The sequence below is a fragment of the Pseudonaja textilis genome, chromosome 4, assembly GCF_049901715.1.
Source record: "Pseudonaja textilis isolate UNSWEBS1 chromosome 4, rPseTex1.2, whole genome shotgun sequence".
NCBI lineage: Eukaryota > Metazoa > Chordata > Lepidosauria > Squamata > Elapidae > Pseudonaja > Pseudonaja textilis.
Genome location: NC_141993.1, coordinates 8,887,511 through 8,908,517, shown reverse-complemented (window position 1 = coordinate 8,908,517; position 21,007 = coordinate 8,887,511). Strand labels below are relative to the sequence as shown.

Sequence of the window (21,007 nt, the reverse complement as noted above, 5' to 3'; positions counted from 1 at the left end):
TCCATCCATTGCTTCTTGTCTTGCCTTCTGGTGCAATTAATTTCACATTAATTTCAATTAAGTTCACAGGGTTTATCTAACAGTTATGAAGATAATGACAAGATTCCTGCATATAGGTGAGCAGTAATAAAGAAACTATGCTGAAATAACTCCTGTTGTCATTCTTGGTTCCTTTTGGGCCTAACAGGTTTCCTGTATGTCGTATCTCAAGATCAGTTCAGAATGGAAAGAATGACCTCTGTACCAGGTCTTATTAGCAGTTCTCTAATGTCCATAAGAGATGCAGTGGCTCATCAGCTAAGATGCTGAGCTTGTCAATCAGAAAGGTTGGCAGTTTGGCGGTTCAAATCCCTAACGCCATGTAACGTAGTGAGCTCCCGTTCCTTGTCCCAGCTTCTACAACCTAGCAGTTTGAAAGCATGTCAGAATGCAAGTAGGGAAATAGGGACCCCTTTGGTGGGAAGTGAACTGCATTCCGTGCGCCTTAGGCATTTAGTCATGCCGGCCACATGACCACAGAGACGTCTTCAGACAGCGCTGGCTCTTTGGCTTTGTAAGGGAGATGAGCACAGCACCCTAGAGTTGGAAATGACTAGTATGTATGTGCGAGGGGAACTTTTATCTTTTTTAATGTTGATAGTGGAAAAACTGTCCATGGAAAATCAAATGGAGGCGATCTTTTCTAGGAATATTATGAAATGCCACATTCTCAGGAAGGAGCTATTAAATGTTTTAGAAATTCTACTTTATATGCAATATTAAGTGTAAATCCAGCATGAACCCATATCCTGAAACAGAAGAATCCGTCCATGACACACTTGCAGGGAAATGCTTATTAATGCTTGGTTATATTTTTTTTTTCTTTCTCAGTGCATAGAAGGTGCACATTAATTCATCTCCTACTTTGCTGCCTTTCTCAAATATTATTCACTCTGCTTTATCTATAATTTATCTACAAATGAAAGCAATGACAAATACAATTCCTAAATACAAAGTGTTGGCGTTTTTTCTCCTGCTTTAATACCAAGTACTTCTAAGAGCTGATTAAAATGTTTGCACTGCTTCTAAGGAGTCCTCTGTATTTATAATAAAGTCTTTATTTATAGTCTGAGAAATTGGGAGGCCTTACTTGAAACTATCTAGGGTATTTATACAGATTTACCTTCCAGAAAAACAAAAACAAAAATAATTTTGATTGAATATATTAAACAATCAAGGGCTAATGTGCGTACGAGTTAATCTAAAACAAAAATGGGTTAATTAAAGGCAAATCACAGTCTGTTTATAATGTAAAACAGTTGTAGACGAGGTAGATGAATACAGTATTTTTTATTTCCTTTATGAGTTTTTCCTTTTCCCACAAGATAACTCAGACTTACGGACATTTCCCTTAATCTTCATCCAAATTTGACAGAATCCAGGTCTGCTTGCTTTCTGGGAGGTTGTAATATGACATATCTTCTTGCTGGATTATCAAGGCATTTAGGATAATTTTTAGTTGGTCCTGCGACCTTGTATATCTCACAACTACAGGCATCTGGACGCACCTAAAAATGCCACTTGGATTCTATGAGAGGCAACAACAAAGTCACATCAACTCACCTTTCCTCTTAAAAGATCTTCTAAAATGGTGGCAGTTCAGGAGATGGGATTCTTATAATCGGATGCAGATTCAACAAGGTTGTAAAGAAATGGCCCGATTTACTGAACATTTTCAAATAGACTACGGCTTAGTCAGAAGTCAATTAATAAAGATCGGATACCCATTTTTGAACTGGTGCAGTCTGTTGGGGATACTACCTTAGCTGGGAATGGGTGGTTGTTGATGGACAAAACCAAGAGTTTTGATTGCAACAATTGTTTCAGTGGTTTCTTCCCTCCCGTCACATTGCAAAAAAGAAAAAGAAAAAAAGAAGAAATGTGTCACATGAGAGGAACATGATATTTTTTACATAACCGGGGCTTGTTGGATGGCCTTGGTTTTAATGTTTTGAGATGCCAAATGAGGAAAGGTACAACTTTGTTCAATCCAGTTTCATTTCCAGGAGCGTCCATGTAGTTTATTTTTTATTTGATTTTTATCCTGCTTTTATTACTTTATAAATGTGACGAACATACATAATTCGCATTTTTTCCTATTTTTTTCACAACCTGGTGAGTTCCTTTCCCCCTTCCTTTCCTCCTTCTCCTTTCCTTTTTTTCTTCCTCTCTTCTTCCTTTCCTCCTTTTCCTTTTTCCTTTCCTCCTTCTCTTCCTCCTTTTTCCTTTCCTCCTTCTGTTCTTCTCCTCTTCCTTTCCTCCTCCTCCTCCTCCTTTACCCCAGCTCAGGGCTTTTGCAAGCCTTCATCCCCACAGACGGTGCCTGATACCATCATTACAGTTCCCTGAGCTCTTACAAAGTTGCCCCTTTGGACAGGTGGATCGTGAGCCCTCTGGCAGGTGAGTTTTGAGACGAGTTTCGGGTTAAAAAGCAGCTGCCAGTTGTGCTTCCTCCTCTTTGCAATACAGGTAAGTCCTCAAACGAACGGCCACAACCTTTCGGTTGTTAAGTGAGACGTTTGTCCAGTGAGGTTTTTTTTTTTTTTGCCCCCATTGCCCCTCCTCCGGGACACTGCAACCGTCATAAATGTGAGTCAATAGCCAAGCGACCAAATATTGATCATGGAACCCTGAGGATACTGCAATGGTCGTTAAGTGGGAAAAATGGTCCTAAGTGCCAAAAAAAACCCAAAACGGTCGTTAAGTGTGAAAAACGGTCTTAAGTCCCTTTTCTCAGTGCCGTTGTAGCTTGGAACGGTCACTAAATGAGCCATTGTAAGTCGAGGACTAGCCATGTCATTGAAAGGACCATCCCTGGTCCTCTCTTCTGATTGGCAGCCACCAACTTTTGAAAAGTTTTGAGAGGCGGGTGGGGGGAGGAGGCAGGGGCGTCCCCATCTTCACTGCCCCCCAGCTGAGCTTGGACGGAGCCCCCTGAGGCCATCCGTCCGGCCCCCTTCCCGGAGCTCTCCCCCCGCCCGTCGCGAAGTGCAGTGCTGGCCCGCCTAGCGCCGGCCGCGGCTCTTCCGCCTGCCGATCAGCTGACCGCCTTCAGGAAGCGGCATCCCGCAGGGGCTTCAGCCGGGAGGCCACGCGCAGCTGGCCGGCCGCGCCCCTCGCCCCGCCCCGCCTGCCCCACCGGCCGCTCCGACAAGCGCAGCCATGGCCGGGCGGCTGGTGGACGGGACGCAAGTAAGTGCCTTCGCCCGGCCCGCTCTGCCCTGCGGACCCGCTCAGCCTCCTGGCCTCGCCTCCTCCTCCGCCTCCTCCTCCTTTACGCCTTCTGCCTTTCCTCTCTTCCTTTCCTCCTTCTCTTTTGCACCTTTCCTCTTCCACCTCCCCGTCCTCCTCTCCATTTCCTCCTCTCGTTCTCCCCCTTTCCTTTCTCCTCTTCCTCTCGTCCTCCTCTTTTCCTCCTTCTCTTCCTCTCCTCCTTTCCTCTGCCTTTCCTCTTTCCTCCTTCTCCTTTCCTCCTTTTCCTCTCCTTTCGTTCTTCTCTCCTCTCGTCGTCCTCCTTTCCTCCTCTTCTTCTCCTCCTTTCCTCCTCCTCTCCTCTTCTCCTCTTTTGCACCTTTCCTCTTCCACCTCTTCCTCCTCCCTCCTCCTCTCCATTTCCTCCTTCTCCTCTCCTCCTTTCCTCTTCTTCCTCTCCTTTCGTTCTTCTCTCCTCTCGTTCTCGTCCTTTCCTCCTCTTCCTCTCCTCCTCTTCCTCTCCTCCTTTCCTCTTCCTTTCCTCCTTCTCCTCTCCTCCTTTCCTCTTCTTCCTCTCCTTCTCTCCTCTCGTCCTCCTCCTTTCCTCCTCCTCCTTTCCTCTCCTTTCCTTCTCCTCTCCTCTCGTCCTCCTCCTTCTCTTCCTCTCCTCCTTTCCTCTCCCTTTCCTCCTCCTCAGCCGCCTGTGGCGGCTCCCGAAGCGCACGTGCGCTCCCAAACTTTCCCTGGGCGCCGCCCTCTTTTCCCTCAGCCGCGCTTTTCCACGCCTCTCCCGCGCCCTCCCCTACCGCCCTTTCCCTCCCCCCGCTTCCTCCCTTGCTCGCGGGGTTCAACCTGCGGGGCGCGAGGAAAAGGCGCCGAAGGGAGAGAAAAGGAGCCCCACCCCCACCCGCGCGCGCGCCCGAAGGGGCCGCGCCTTCTCGACAGCTGCGGTCAATTTGGGCTCGCGCACGCGCTCTCTGCTCCTGGCTCCCCACCACCCGGCTCTGAAGGCCATCCAGACGTTCCTTTCCTTCCTCCACAAGCCTCTTTTGAGAAGCCCTTTCTGGAGTCTCGTCACACTTAAACCGTTTAGGGACCGTTTCAACGTTACAGCAGCCCTGAAACAAAGGACTCGCCCCCCTCACTTCCCTCACTTCTGGCTGCAGCATTTGGGGTGTGTGTGTGTGTCTCACGATGTTATTGTTTACAGAGGCTTGGCAGCTGACTCCTATTTATGATGGTTGCTGTGTCCCGGGGTCACATGACAACCCCCCCCGCCCCCTTTATGACCTGCTGATTCACTTAACGAGGGTGGCAAGAAAGATCATATAATGGGAATGGGTCAAAACTCGCTTAACAGCTGTCTCTGCAACTGAAATGTTGGGCTTGGTTATGGACGTAAGTCGAGGAATAGAATAGAGTAGAATAAGAGAGTTGGAAGGGACCTTGGAGGTCTTCTAGTCCAACCCCCTGCCTAGGCAGGACACCCTACACCACAGGACTAACTGTGTGGCATTCCAGGAGGGGAAGAACAGCCATGGCGAATAGGCAGCAATACAAATCTAATAAACAAACAAGCAAACACACACACACACACACACACACACACACACAGGTCTCCAGTGCAGAATCTCCCAAGTGTACCCACAAACAACTTCCCAATTTGAAATACTCCAGTTAGGTCAACCCAATTGCCCCCTACTAAAGCATTTCCACACCAAAATATTTATTTATATTTCATACTTCTTCTCCTTCCCATCTCCCTCCGAGAGGGGGCTCCGGCCAGCGTGCAATATAATCAATGAAATTGACATTACAATCAGTAATAATTTTTGAATAGATTAGATTAGATTAGAATGCAGAATAGAATAGAATAACGGAGTTGGAAGGGACCTTGGAGGTCTTCTAGTCCAACCCCCTGCTTAGGCAGGAAACCCTTTACCACTTCAGACAAATGGTTATCCAACATCTTTTTTAAAAAAAAAAACACCCAACAACTTCCAGTGTTGAAGCATCCACAACTTCTGGAGGCAAGTTGTTCCACTGATTAATTGTCCTCACTGTCAGGAAATTCCTCCTTAGTTCTAAGTTGCTTCTCTCCTTGATTAGTTTCCATCCGTTGCTTCTTGCACTGCCCTTAAGTGCTTTGGGGAAATACCTTGACCCCCTTCTTCTTTGTGGCAGCCCCTGAGATATTGGAACCCTACTATCATGTCTCCCCTAGCCCATACTCAGTTCCTGCCACCGTTCTTCATATGTTTTAGCCTCCGGTCCCCTGATCATCGTGTAAGGTTAAAAAGTTTCAAATATGGAAAAAACAAAATAACATTGTAACGTTACCCTTGTGATTCTCAATATTGAAGACGGGGTTAAATTGCTTGCCTGTTGATTTGGGGATGAAAGTGAGGTTTAAATTACAATAGCAATAGCGCTCAGACTTACATACCGCTTTGCAGTGCTTTTTACAGCCCTCTCTAAGCGGTATACAGACGCTCTTGATGGCCAAAAGTGTGAGGAATGGTCGTTAGTGTGAGGACCGGTGGCAAGCTACCCCCCAGTGCTGCTGTAACTTAGAATGGTGGCTAAACAAACACTTGTAATTCAAAGACTATTTGTAAGCTCCTTTATTTAAAAAAAGGCAGGGTCTAGCAATCTTAAGATAGTTTCGTAGATTTGTGCTTGTTGGTAGCCATTAAGATGGCATTTTATGAGTTTAACAAGGCTCTTCTTTGCGTAATCTCTTTTCTGACGGAGTGATCCTTTGAATCCTGGGGACAGAGGTTGTTTGCCCATGCTTGGGGATTGATTCTTGTCTGCCTGGAGATCTGCAGCAAACTTTAAAATTCCAGGCATGTTAATAGCCTTGGGTGTGTTCTCAGTGGATATAGATCATTTTACCTGCGTATTTATGGTACTGATAAATCATAAGCACAGCTGAGTCTGCTGTATAACCAAACAATCCAAGGGTTGAAGGGGTTCTTGCTCAAACTGGTATTTCAACAGTGACCAAAATAGTTCATGGGGTCACCCTCACCCCACTTAATTTCTTAAGAGCCACGGCGGCACAGTGGTCAGAGGGCAGTATTGCAAGCTACTTCTGCTGACTGCCGGCTGCCTGCAATTTGGCAGTTCGAATCTCACCAGGCTCAAGGTTGACTCGGCCTTCCATCCTTCCAAGGTGGGTAAAACGAGGACCCAGATTGTTGGGGGCAATTATGCTGACTCTGCAAACTGCTTAGAGAGGGCTGTGAAGCACTGTGAAGCTGTATATAAGTTTAAGGGCTATTGGTATTGCTAGTTTCATCTATGGCGGGGTGGACAATTAATATTTCCAAGCCACCACATGAGAAACTGGGACTGTTGTGAAGGGCCAGATCAAGAGAGCTGTGAAGGCAAAGGCGTAATTTGGGGGGAAAAATAGCAGTTGTCTTCAAAATAAAAGCAATGCAGTTGTACTGTAATGCATGTTGTACACTTATTTATATTTGATTTCTAATTTTTGATGGACCTCAAGTGACAACCAATGGTCCAGATGCCCAAATCTGGACTATTTTTCAGTATGAGAAGAGCAGTGGTGCTTACTCAGCAGCCATTGGCTTTCTCACCCTCTTTACTCCTGAAGTTCCCACCAAGTATTTCGTCAAACAATGAAACCCCATTGAGGTACATATTTAGATATCCCAGGGCTATGAATAACGCCTCTGTGTCCTGGCATATAGAATAATAGAGTTGGAAGGGACCTTGGAGGTCTTCTAGTCCAACCCCCTGCTTAGGCAGGAAACCCTACACCACTTCAGACAAATGGTTATCCAACATCTTTTAAAAAATTTCCAGTGTTGGAGCATTCACAACTTCTGGAGGCAAGTTGTCCCACTGATTAATTGTTCTAATTGTCAAGAAATTTCTCCTTAATTCCAGGCTGCTTTTTTACTTCATAGGTTTCTATCCATTGTTTCTTGTCCTACCTTCAGGTGCTTTGGAGCACAGCTTGACTCCCTCTTCTTTGGGGCAGCCCCTGAGATATTGGAAGACTGCTATTGTGTCACCCCTGTCCTTCTTTTCATTAAACTAGACATACTCAATTCCACCAGCTATATGTTTTTATATGGAAGAACATCTTTGTTGGAGCTTTGGGACATATCATTTTGATTCAAAATTACACCAGGAGTTGTAAAGGAAGGCAAATTGATTGAATCAGCCTTTGGAAATGAATTTTTAAGTCATCATCACCATCATCATTTCCTGTGCAGAGAATTTTCAAATGGAACTACTATATGGTTTGAATGGAGACGCCCTTGAATCCAAATGAAAATGTCTGAATTGTTGAATCAGAGTGATTCCACAATCTGAAACAATAGTCAATGTCAACGTTTTGGCTCAGCAAATTGGGGAATTGAATCTGCTGTGATTCCCGCAGAACAAAATTTTATGTACTCTAATTTTCTCTTCATGATACTTTCTTTCCCAAACTCACAATGGTTTTGTACTTATGGGTTGCTTTCTGTCCATTACTAAGGTCAATGGCGACATTTTGCTTAAAGAAATGATGGAAACTTGATCAAAGTAAACAACAATAAATAATTAGTAGGGTTGGTTATAACAGATTTTATAGACTGGACACACAGAAACTGAATCATATTGGTCAGCTAACAGCAACTGTATGTAACGTCTGATTGACCCAGAAATTTAATTAATAGGTAGGCGTAATAAAACATAGCCATACCTTTTTATAAATTGGGTAGTGCAACATTACAATGGATTGTATTTTCAGCACTTCTGTAAGCCACAAGGACAGAATCTTGAAGAATAAGATGTTTTTCTGAGTTTTTCTTCAAGGGCAGCTGTTGAAAGTGAAATATTAGTCCTCAATTTAGGGATGGTTATTTGGTTTAAATACCTTGCTGGTCTAAAAAAAAATCAGATCGGCTAATCCATATATATATGGATGGACTGAGATGACAAATCCCACTGCTGTTCTACATCCATAATGCATTGTTTAAGGCTTGACACCACCTGTTCACAGACAAGTCAGACATTGTGTGCAGAGCCATAACTCTGCAGCCTTTGATAAATTGGTTCTTCTCCAAGTTGATTCAAAGTTAGCAGCCAGGATTAAGGGACTGAGGTCTATAGGAAAATAAAACATCCTGGCAATTTCAACTAGAATGAAAAACACCCACCCACCCAGCTGTACAGTAGGCTGGTCTTCACTCTAATCATACCATCTTCAGAGTGAAGCTTTATACATTAGGCATACTTCACGCTACTTGAAAAATAACCCTTGGACCCGGGGTGGGATTCAAATTTCTTAACAACCGGTTCTGTGGGCATGGCCTAATTTGTGAGTGTGGTCTGGTGGTCATGTGACTGGCTGGGCGTGGCTTGTATGTAAATATTGTAAATATATATGTAAAGATTGAATTTTTTTATTTTTTTAAAAAGAGCAACTTTTACCCAAAATCAGGCAAAGCAAAGCAGGCAGGCAGGCAGATTGAGCTGCTTGCAGAATCACAGATTCACTCAGAGATCTACCTTTCTGCAATCCGCTGCCTGAGTCTGCACCGAAAAATAGATGCTTCAATCCTAAGGAAGGTTCAGCTCTGCTCTCAGGCCACTTCTCCCTCCCTCAACCCCCTGAATACCACCCCTGACTAGGCCTCAGGGAAGCCTCCTGGATCTGGTGGGTGAGGAGGGGAGGGGCCAACCAGTAGTGCGATTTGCCAGTTCTCCGAACTGCACAGAATTGTAACAACCGGTTCTATAGAACTGGTCCGAACTGGTAAAATCCCACCACTGCCTTGGACATTTAGATACTGTAGTAATCTGTCTAAGGGGGAGTAGTGTTATATGGGCCTAAATATTTTGTGTACAGGGTACTCCTCAACTTACAAGCACAACTGAGCTCAAAATTGATGTTGCTCAGCGAAACAAGTGAGTTTTACCCTGTTTAACAACCTGTCTTGCCACAGCTGTTAAGTGAATCAGTGAGTCAGTTGCCAAACGTCTGAATTTTGATCGCGTGACTACTGGGATGGTACTTATCATCATAAGTGTGAGAAAGGGTCACAAGTCACTTTCTTCTGTGACGTTGTGGCTTAGGACGATCACTAAAAGGATCTATTTTTGTAAGCCAGCCAGAATGGTGGAGAACGAATGGGTGGCCATCTCCATTTAAATAAACACATTTGTTTTAACAAATAAAGTAAATATGGATAAAATAAATGTTAAAACTTTTGCTGCTCATGTGTTGAGAGGCGTGGACATCCATATTTCTCCGCTAAATAGCAAAACGTTTGCAGAACTCTACGTTGGTTTTTAAAAGCTTAGAGATTCAAGCAGATGGATGACCAGAAGATTAATTCTGGAGCAGAATTCACAAATAAAGACATTGAGATCCCTTCCAAAAGAATTTCCTCCTTGTAATTCTGGACATTGTGAGAACTGGGCACTTTTATTTTTTATTTTTGTTCTAACGTGGAATTGATTGTAAGAAAAAGGATAGTAGAGATGCCTTAAAATGAAGGAGTAAAATCAGAAGAATAAAGCCTGGGGTTTTTTTTTTCTTCCCTTTCTTTTTCAGCTCATGTATTCACCATGAAACTATTTCTCTATAGTCAGTGATCTCTTTTTCAGATAAAGTTACTAAAGAAGGATGGATTAAAGCCGATGAAATACTACAGTATCAGCCTGCAATCATTTTGAGACCCGCTGAACTACAATTTGTAAAGTTAGGGGATGCATCGGCAAGTTGTCATGGAGAGTCGATTGCATGTTGGAAAACATGAAATATCATCCAAACACAACTTGCCTGATTCTTGTTCTCTTGTTTTTATCGGGAAGTTGGAGAAATGGAGCTTTCCGAGACAAATGGAAACTTCATAAGGCCCTTAAAAAATAGAGCTCTGAACTGAATATATGATTAACCTGGCTGTTAAAAGGACTCTAACTAATAGGAACCTTATCAACATTATTCTTGCAAATGTAAAATATATCACTGTGGATTTTTTAAAATATAAAACATTGGACCAACTTTCTAAGCTACTTATTCAAGTTCATGATAAATTTTATGGGAGATTTCAAAGATATACTGTATTTTCCCTTAAACTTTCAACCACTGTGGTATGAGGTCCTTGTTACTCCCTGAGCTTGGTTGTTTTCTTGCAGACGTTTCGATATGTGCGTCATTTTAAGTGTAATTTTCAAGAACAACCTCACCCTGTGCCTGAAGGGAAATATTTTTGATCGGTGTGTCTTACCTGCTCCAACATACGCCGGTGAAACATGGACACTCACCTCCTAGTCATTCAGTTTGGGTTACCACGATGTAAAAAAGATGGTGAGACTCTAGAAAGAGTGCAGAGAACAGCAGCAAAGATTATTAGGGGACTGGAGGCTAAAACATATGAAGAACGGTTGCAGGAACTGGACATACTATATTTAGTTTAATGAAAACAGGACTAGAGGAGACATGACAGCAGTGTTCCGATATCTCAGGGGCTGCCCCAAAGAAGAGGGAGTCAATTCAGGGGTGGGATTCTGCTGGTTTGCACCTATTCGCTAGAACTGGTTGTTAACATTCTAAGCAGTTCAGAGAACTGGTTGTTAGAAGAAATTACTGGCCTAATCCTGTAAGGAAGGCAGGAAGGAAACATTCTGGTGTTGCTTACAGAAACTGCCTCTCTGTTAACCCTTATTACATTCTTGGCAGGCCTAGACTTCCTGTCTCAGGAACTTCTCTGGAGTTTTTTCCCCCCTCCTTTGCTGGTACTTTGCTTGTGTGGAGTGACCATTCAAAGTTACAATGGCACTGAAAAAAGTGACTTATGACCATTTTTCACACTTACGACTGTTGCAGCATCCCCATAGTCATGAGAGGCCAGGCAAGGAGATGCGTGCCTCGATGTGAATGATGTTGAGTTGGCCACGCCCAGCCAGTCACATGATCACCAAGCCATGCCCACCAACTAAGCCACGTCCACAGAACTGGTTGTTAAAAAATTTGAATCCCACCCCTGGGTCAGTTTATTCTCCAAAGGACCTGAGGCCAGGCAAGGAGATGCGTGCCTCGATGTGAATGATGTTGAGTTGGCCACGCCCAGCCAGTCACATGATCACCAAGCCATGCCCACCAACTAAGCCACGTCCACAGAACTGGTTGTTAAAAAATTTGAATCCCACCCCTGGGTCAGTTTATTCTCCAAAGGACCTGAAGGCAGGATAAGAAGCAACGGATGGAAACTAATCAAGGAGAGAAGCAACCTAGAACTAAGGAGGAATTTCCTGACAGTGAGAACAATGAATCAGTGGAACAACTTGCCTCCAGAAGTTGTGAATGCTCCAACACTGGAAGTTTTTAAAAAGATGTTGGATAATCATTTGTCTGAAGTGGTGTAGGGTTTCCTGTCTAAGTAGGGGGTTGGATTAGATGACCTCCAAGGTCCCTTCCAACTCTTGTTATTCTATTCTATTCTATTCTATTCTATTCTATTCTATTCCATTCCATTCCACTCCACTCCACTCCTCTCCTGTCTCCCCCCGTTCTTCTCTTCCCTAGTAGCCAGGCCCAGTTCCTGCAACCGTTCATCGTATGTTTTAGCCTCCAGTCCCCTAATCATCTTGGTTGCTGTTCTCTACACTCTTTCTAGAGTCCCAACATCTTTTTTGTAGTATGGCGACCAAAACTGGCTGGAGTATTCTAGGTATGGTCTTACTAAGGCTTTATAGAGTGGTATTAGTATCTTATTAAATAATTTAAGGTACCTTAAATTTATTGTATAGCCTTAGGTAAATGAGCTGTACACTTCATGTGTTTGTATTGGCTTATGTTGCACAAGGCTTATTGCAGTAATGCCAGCCTAGACTTAGGGAAGTATTACACAGAAATGCACTATCCCTGCTAATAGTTTCCTGTAAAATGAGCCTGAGAAGTGCAACTTTATTTCTCTTCCATTTCAGTCTGTTTGGGACCCACCCAAAATAAACAGAAAAATAAAACCTTACTAGGGTAAAAGGATACCCAAAATTCTGCTGTCTGTTTAATTAACATCTTAGTTTTGAAATGACAAAATTTCAAATCAGCCTAGTGATGGAACTTGACAAAACGGTAATGCAAGGTGAACCCAGGCTGCTGATGATAGCAATTTATTATTTCAAACATTCATTTCGGTTTTCAGCAATCTGCTTGACAGAGCTAAAAATAGGGAGTGGCCTCCAAATCTCAAAATGCATGGTGACTACATAATCTCTTCTGCTCTTCATCCTTATAGGTGTCTTACATTGGCCAGGACTGCAAAGCAATTCCAGAATTCCTTGGGACAAAATACGGACCCATCGCAAAAAGGTTGGACCTCAGTTTCAATTTATTAAGGTAGGACACACATGTAAACGGACAGCTATCATTTATTAGGAAGCTAGGTTTCATTGGGTTGCCTGGTTGGGGTGTATTTGAGCTGGAGGTATCAGGGGGGATCTGTTTGTGCCCAGGTGTTTGCCTGGCTTGTGGTGTGGAGATTTTTTTGTTTGAGAGTTCAGGCTTCCAGATAATTGACAGTCTGGTGGAATCATCTCTTCTATTCATGCTTTCGGGTCTTTATTCAATCTCTATAGCTTCTCTGATAATTTTGTGGCTGGGGTTTTCTATAGTGGCTAGGGTTTTGGTGCCATTGAAGTCGATGCTATGACCTGTTGCTTTCATGTGTTGGACTAGTAAGGAAGTGTGTTCCAGCTTTTTTACTGCATTTTTGTGTTCATCTAGGCGGGTACTTATTCTTCTATTGGTCTGTCTTTACATATGGGAGAGTATTAGTCAATGGATTGCTTGACCCAGTGGTTATAGCTCAGCTTAAGTTGCATACATTTTTAAAAACTTGTTTGTTACTGGGTTTTGCTAAAAGAACACAATGAGAATTGACAAATAAATAAATAATAATAATAGAAGAATGGATTCCAGGAGTGGAGGAAAACAAACTGATTTAAAAGATTCAGAAAAAGACCCGTTTCTTTAAAAAGCACAATTTCCTTCTTTTTGGAATGAAGAGTTTTTTGAATATGAATTACACCCCAGCTATGGAAATAATACCTTTTTTGTATTTGGGTTCTGAGCAGAATTTGTCACCCTGTTTCACCCTGGTCAGCCTTGTAGAATTTGACTTCTCTGCTTAAACCAAGATCTTCAAACCCTTTAGAAATACTTGAGCACCTCAGCTTGCATCCCACCTTCAGATTATGCCAAGAAGGAAACCAGAAGCTCCCACACATGTCCCAGAGCCCCCAAAGTCGAAACTGAGGCTGGGGATTGGGTGATCTGCTTTCCCCCACATCTTCTCTTCCAAAACTGAGCTGGAGAACAGCAGTTCTTTATATGGTGACCTCGCTACCTTTAATTGCTACTGGAAGAGTTGGCTTTTCCTTCCCAGAATTGGAATTTACAGCTTAAAAGTTCTACCGGCTAGTTTAGCCTTTGGTTGATATTGGTATGATGATGTGATTGCCAGCTTGGGAACTGACCTGCCACCACAAGAACTATGGCCAGGTAGAAGCTGTGGGAAGGAGGTTCCCTCATGGCTTCTCAAGAACTTTTTATTTTGGGGGTACCCCTGGGATGCGTTGATCTTCTAGAAGACCTGTGTTTGGTCTTCCATCAGACTGATATTCCCATGTTTAAACTTCCCAAACACTAAGGAGATTTCTCTACAATCACAGTCAACATGGCCATGGACCATCTGGATGAGAGTGGATGGTATAGTTGAATCCAGCAGATTGCTGGTCTTTGAAGGTTCCTTGGACTTTCTCTCCAAGTATCCTAGAATGTCTACCTGGGTCTTGTGTTGGGTAATAAAGGGAATATCCACTGGCATGCTCAAATGTTTTGGAATGATAAGACTGGTGATGACTAGGCAGTTGAATGAGGACAGATCCTCTGCAAATTGTTAGAAATATAGAAACACTAATGGTACAAAACGACCTAGTGGTTCTTCTTTGAGCTTGCTTTTTGTTTTGTTTTCGATTTTTTTTTTTTACTTATTCATTTGTTTACGGATGTATTTATTTTTAATTATTCTTTTTATGATTCATTTGTTTTATTTATTTTTTTAAAAAAAATGGTCAGAAGATGGACATGTGTTTATCCCAATCATGTTTAAACTCAGTTACTGATGGTTGGCCCACTATTTCCACAAGCTTCTGTTACTCTTTTGGTGAAGTCATCCTTTCTAACATGGTTTTTGAACTTCCCTCCTGTCAGTTTGAGGTTACGTTTCCAAGTTCTTGATTTTTGCTTGATGTGTGTGTGTGTGTGTGTATGTGTGTGTGTGTGTGTGTGTATGTGTCTCCATGCTACAGCAGTTGCAGTATATGGTTGAGCTCTTAAAAACTCATATATTTTGGGAGGTGGTGGTGGTTTCTGGACTGTTTTCCTTAGCAAATGATTTACAAACAAAGCTTCGGTCAAATTATTTGCAAATGAGAATGAGATTCTAGTTTGGTCTGAGCTTCAGCAGGAAATAACGATATCTTGATGTGCATGAAGATAGGAGGCAAGGCTTATAATTGCCTGTTTGTGTGCTGGTAAGCGGTGTGTGTTTTATGGATAGGAATTACACTATTATACAACGTGCAATTGTTTCTGTGGATTACTTAGATTAGTTTGTATAGCATTCGTTGGCCATGTACTCCTTAGTCATAGTTCTGAGAGATATGGTGGCCTCTGATTTTTATTGCAAATTAAAACAACTTCCATGTTTTATTGGTCTATCTGAACCATGATGAATGTACCAAATGTCTTTTGTCATTACCTTTCTTCTTTTTCTTTTTTGGATAATTCAACTTATCCTTCCTTTTAATTTAATTTTTCAAGTAATGTAAAGCAGGATTGGGATCTTGCTCAATCAAGAGATTTGTTAGGGTTCCTGGAAGTCTTGAAGTGAAAAGAAAAAACAAACAAACAAATTGACATTACCAGTAGCAGCTATATGCGTTCCTCATTCGATGTTTTTCAGAGAAACAAACAGGCTTTGCTTTTAGGGGAATGGGACTGGATTCACCCCTGCCTTAACCTGCTTAAAAACAGTGAGAAAATAGATCTGAATTAAAATGCATTTTATATTTAGCCTGAGTACAAGGTATGAAAATGGATATGATATGATAGTAGCTGACATAACGTTCTTTGCAGTGGTGGGATTCAAACAGTTTGCACCACTTTGGCTGAACCGGTTGTTAAATTGCTGTCTGGCCCTTCCCTCCTCTCCCCCCACCCCTTCCAGAAGTCCCCACACATCCTATTTTTGCTCCAAGGTAAGTACAGGGAGGCCCACTAGGGATACGGGGGTGGTGGTCAGTGCCCAGTTTTGCTCCCAGGGGTGTGCAGGAGGCTAAGTGCTGCCTGTCACACCCCCTGGCTATGCCCACCATGGCCACGCCCACCCACCCGGTCATTAGGGCAGAGAACCAGTTGTTAAATTATTTGAATCCCACCACTGGTTCTTTTGTGTCACACAGTTTTAAAAAGAGAAGTGCAACTTAAGGGAAGTTAGGCACGTTTTAAGGCAGTGCAATAAAATAGGCCAGGAACCTAAACGACTCTGTTTCTTCTTCCAATAGCATGTTGTGATGTGATGTGGAAATCTCCCTTTTCTTGGGTACAGGGGGTCCTTGACATGTCCATTTATTTATTGACCATTCAAAGTTACAACCGCACTGAAAAAATGATTATGATCAGTCCTCGCATTTATGACCATTGCCACGTTCCCACACTTACATGATAAAATTTGGGCACTTGGCACAACCAGAGTATATATGATGGTCCCAGGTGCACATGATCCCCATATGTGACGTTTTTAACTGGCTTCCAACTAAGTTGTAAAATTGGATGTGTCTCACTTAACAATCGCCTCGCTTAACGATAGATGTTGGGCTCCCAATAGTGGTCATAAGTCAAGGACTACCTGTATTGGTTAATAGGATTTCTGTGTTACTTTAAAAAAAATATTAAAGTTTAACAATTTTAAAAACAAATCATATATACAATTTTTGAAGTAAGTTGTGGCATTGACTTTTCCATATTCATTTACACACACACACACACACACACACACACACACACACACACACGTACATCAATTACATTTACATTTTGCATTGTCTTTTATTCCTGTTATCTAACCAAACATCCCATTTCCCCTAACCATATAATATTCTTTTTCTTCCTTCTCCTGCAATTCCATTGTAAGTTTATTCATTTCCGCACAATCCATAGTTTTTTTTATTAGCATATTATCTGTGGGACTACTCTCTGATTTCCAGTTTTGAGCATAGGTTATTCTAGCTGCTGTCAATATGTGTATTATTCACTATTCAATTTCTTTCTTATAATCACCTCTAATTATCCCTAATAGGAACATTTCAGGCTTAAGTTCTATTTTTCCCCGGTTATTTCTTGAAGCCAAATCCTTATTTTGTTCCAAAATTTCTTTGCTTTAGAGCACAACCACCACATATGAAAGAAGGTGCCTTTCCAACACGTCAAGTTCAAATTTGGGTAGACTTTGGCCAATCTCGCTGGTGCTAGATGACCACAGTAGAACATTTTGTACAGATTTTCTTTGTACGTGGCTGCCATTGTTAATTTATAACTTTTCATCCAAAGTTTTTCCCAATCCTCTAGTTGAATGTTGTATCTGAAGTTTTTCATCCAGGCAATCATTGTTTGAGTCACTGCCTCCTCTTCTTTATCAAATTTTAGGAGATAGTTATATATTTTAGATATAAATTTTTCCTTTGGTCCTAATAAAATTTTGTCGATTTGTTGTGGATCTATGCCACTTTTTCTCTGGGACACCAAGCCAGTGTCTAACAAAATAAGGGAAGAGAAATATTAAAGCAAAGCACGAAAAAGAATAAAAATGGATATTTAAAAATCTGCCTCAAAGTATTTTAAAAAGAGATTCTTTTGTTCCTTTTTAAAATGAAAAGAGATAAGAGGATGTTGGTGATAAAAGAGAAAATTTGTTTTACATCCTCTTAAGCTTGGACTCTGTGAAAGAGCCTCTCTGGGCAAAAGTATATTCTCAGATCAAATAATATGGATTTTAAAACTGCATCAGGAAACCCCCTAAAATAGGTTTTCAGTCCTGCCAGCTATGGTGAATGATATCTTATTTGCTGCAAAAAGTTTGCTAGAACAGAAAAAGAAAATGATTGACTTCTGTCTTTTTAATATTAATTAATACTATGATTGTACATCGCCTGGAATTATTTGAGTTGTGAAACACGCAGGTACACAACACCTTCACGCAAACACACATACAGACATACACACCCACACAGCACATACATATATACTTTGTGATCATATTTATTGTAAAATAAACAAAAAGAAAAATAAACGAAACAAGGAGAAACTGTTTAAATTATGCAGCCTAAAGAAACGGCTCTGAAATCGGGACCCTGCGAGATCATCCGACTGGTTTAAGTTGCCACAATCTCCACTGTCATGAAGCTAAAAATGGGGTGCAATATTACAGATAAATAAACTAAAGCCATTTGGTATTTTGACAATATGGCTGAAACATCCTTCTGTGAGCCCATCCGCTCTTTGTTGTCCGCCCTCAAATCTTGACTTGTAAAATAACATTTTCACCACTTTGGAATTTTTCAGCCTGTTTTGTGCTGGGGAAAAAAAATATAGATTCCTTTGGCCGACTTTAGGATGAAGTGCCACCATTAAAAAAAAAAAAAGGAGAAGGAGAAACAAAGGAGAAATTTAAGATAAAGCATGTCATCTTTTTTTTCTATTCGTCACGATGAATCTTCTTCGGCTTCAACAAGGGGGAAAATGCGCTATTGTTAAAACTTTTTCATTGTGGTAGCTTTTATCAGGTACCGGGAATATTTTCCTTGTAATTGGGCCAATCTTAATAGTCGCAATTGCATATTTATCAGTGTGAGACGCTGTTAATAATGTAGCTGTCATGCACAAACACATTTCTGCATGAAATCCATTTAGTCCCCGCATTGTTCGGGCCTGGAATGTCACCGGGACATCAAAACCCTCCCTTCGAGCCTCCAGCCCAGAGGCCTGCAGCGGCAGGAGAAAAGGGCCGGGATCAATAAATGTAACATGTTAATGCCAAGCAAATAGAATAAAAGATTTTCTCTGACAAGCGATGAAAAATCACCTTGTGTCAGCTGGCATGGCGGTGCCATTTCTGCGGAGACACTTGAAAACTTGATCTGACAAGGAAAGAGGGAGAGATGATGGTTATAAGATGCTTTTGTTTCCAACTTCTTCTTCTTCTTCTTCTTTTTTTTTTTTTGACCTGTCAGGCTTTTGAATTGGTTCCCCCCCCCCCTTTTTTTTTTTTTGTCATGTGAAAATTGTAGTCTGAGGAAGTTTGGAAGCCGTTTCTCTGCTCAAATGGGTGAAGGCTGCTGTTTAATTGATTCACTTAGCATTTGAAACTGTCACGCATTAATAATTGCTAAATCCGGTAGGTGCTCTCTGATGTGTCACACTTAAATGTGTAGTTATCAGAAAATTAATATCCTTAATGAACCAACACTTCAGAGTAGCATTGCGTGAAATTCTCCTTTTGCCCTTTCATTTCCTGAATGTATTCCAGCCAATTTTTGGAGAGAATCCTTTCCCCGGGGCTGGATTTTCTTTCTTTCTGATGCCCAACAATTGCCTCGTTGCTTTGGGTACACAGTGTGTTAAGTGACAAATGCAGTAATTATACTGGAGTTAGTAATTAACATAATTATAGTCAATTATGACAAATACAGTACAGAGAGAAATAAATGGGGAGGGGGGAGAAATTAGCAGGCTAATTGATTTATCTTTTTATGTTGTTGCAACTGGCAATTGTAATCCTGTTCGTTCCCTGGGAAATAAGAGCAATGTTTACATGTAGGGCATTTTGTTGTGAACTGGTCCTCGGCTCATGTTTACCTACAGTATTCCTTTCTTTCTTCTTCTTCTTCTTCTTCTTCTTCTTCTTCTTCTTCTTCTTCTTCTTCTTCTTCTTCTTCTTCTTCTTCTTCTTCTTCTTCTTCTTCTTCTTCTTCTTCTTCTTCTTCTTCTTCTTCTTCTTCTTCTTTTTTTTTTTTTTTTAAAAGAATGGCATATACTACAGAGGGAGAAATTGGAAACATTTACATTTTACATTTTATTTGATTTGTCAATCGCTTACAAGATACAGGTATAAGAATAAATATAGTTTTCAATACATGAGATAGATACTTATAAGAGAAATAAAAAAAACAATAGGACAGGGACGGTAGGCATGATTGGTGCGCTTATACACCCCCCTACAGACCTCTTAGGAAAGGGGTGAGGTCAATAGTAGACAGTCTAAGGTTAAAGTTTTTGGAGTTTGGGGAAGAAACCACAGAGTCAGGTAGAGTATTCCAAACACTGACCACTCTGTTGCTGAAGTCGTATTTTCTGCAGTCAAGTTTGGTGCCGTTAACCTTGAGTTTGTATCTATTGTGTGCTCTTGTATTGTTACGATTGAAGCTGAAGTATTCATTTGCAGGTAGGACATTGCAATGTATGATTTTACATACTATATTTACATCGGACTGGAGGCATCGTAGTTCTAGGTTTTCTAGGTCTAGAGTTTCAAGTTTGGTGGCATAAGGTATTCTGCAATGAGTAGAGGAGCAGAGAACTCTTCTTGTGAAATATTTCTTGGCTTTTTCAATTGTGTTAATATCAGATACATGATATGGGTTCCAGACTGATGAGCTGTATTCAAATATAGGTCTTGCAAATGGTTTGTATGCCTTAGTTAGTAGTGTGATATTACCAGAGAAGAAGCTACGTAAGATTAGGTTAACAACTCTTAATGCCTTTTTGGCTATGTAGTTACAGTGGGCTCTAGCACTTAGATCATTTGAGATGAGTACTCCAAGGTCCTTGACAAAGTTTGAATCCTCAACAAGGTCTTAACTATTTAGCTTGTATTTTATTTTCTGATGTTTTCTGCCAATATGTAAGACAGAGCATTTTTTTGTTGAGATTTGAAGTTGCCATTTGATTGACCATTCTAAAACATAGTCGAGGTCTTTTTGGAGGGTAGTAGTATTGTCGGTGGTGTTGAATAGCTTTACATCATCAGTGAAGAGAATGCAGTTGCTCTTAATATGATCACAGAGGTCTTTTATGTAGAGTATGAAGAGAGTTGGTCCTAGAACGCTGCCTTGGGGGACACCACTGTTGACAGGTACAGAATTTGATAGGACGCTCCCCATTTTGACCATTTGTTGTCTGTTTGACAGGAATGCTTCTATCCAATTATGCAGGTGTCCAGAGATACTATAAAATTTTAGTTTTAGTAGTAGTTTGTCGTGTACCACTGAATCAAAGGCTTTACAGAAGTCTATGTAGATTGCGTCTATTGTTTTGCCCTGATTGAGTTGTGTAGTCATTATGTTTTTTCAGTGTAAGAGTTACAGATTACAGGATATATTTTTTTCTGAAACCAAATTGTTTATTGGAGAGTAGGTTGTTTGTCTCTAAGTGGAGGACAATGGATTGGTTAATAATTGATTCCATGATTTTACAGGTGACGCAGCATAGGGAGATTGGTCTGTAATTTTCAACTAGGCTGGGGTCTCCCTTTTTGAAGATGGGGATGACCATGGCTTGTGACCATAGTTTTGGCAAGGAGCTGGTCCTGAAAGATTTTTCAAAGATTATGCTTAGAGGTTCAGCTATGGCAGTGGATAGCTTTTTTAAGAAGTAGGCACATATTCCGTCTGGTCCAATAGATATTGA

The 21,007-nt window shown here is 41.5% G+C and overlaps 1 protein-coding gene across 2 annotated transcripts in view; it reads left to right on the top strand.

Moving 5' to 3' along the window:
* Positions 1-3,071: 3,071 nt before the first annotated feature.
* LRMDA (leucine rich melanocyte differentiation associated) overlaps positions 3,072-21,007 on the top strand; it is an 810,136-nt gene continuing 792,200 nt past the window's right edge. For both annotated transcript variants that reach the window (XM_087933832.1, XM_087933831.1), the window contains exons 1-2: positions 3,072-3,231; positions 12,498-12,598. In XM_087933832.1, the coding sequence (XP_087789958.1) occupies positions 3,202-3,231; positions 12,498-12,598 (131 nt within the window). In that variant the 5' untranslated portion in view covers positions 3,072-3,201. The remainder of the gene's footprint in view (positions 3,232-12,497; positions 12,599-21,007) is intronic.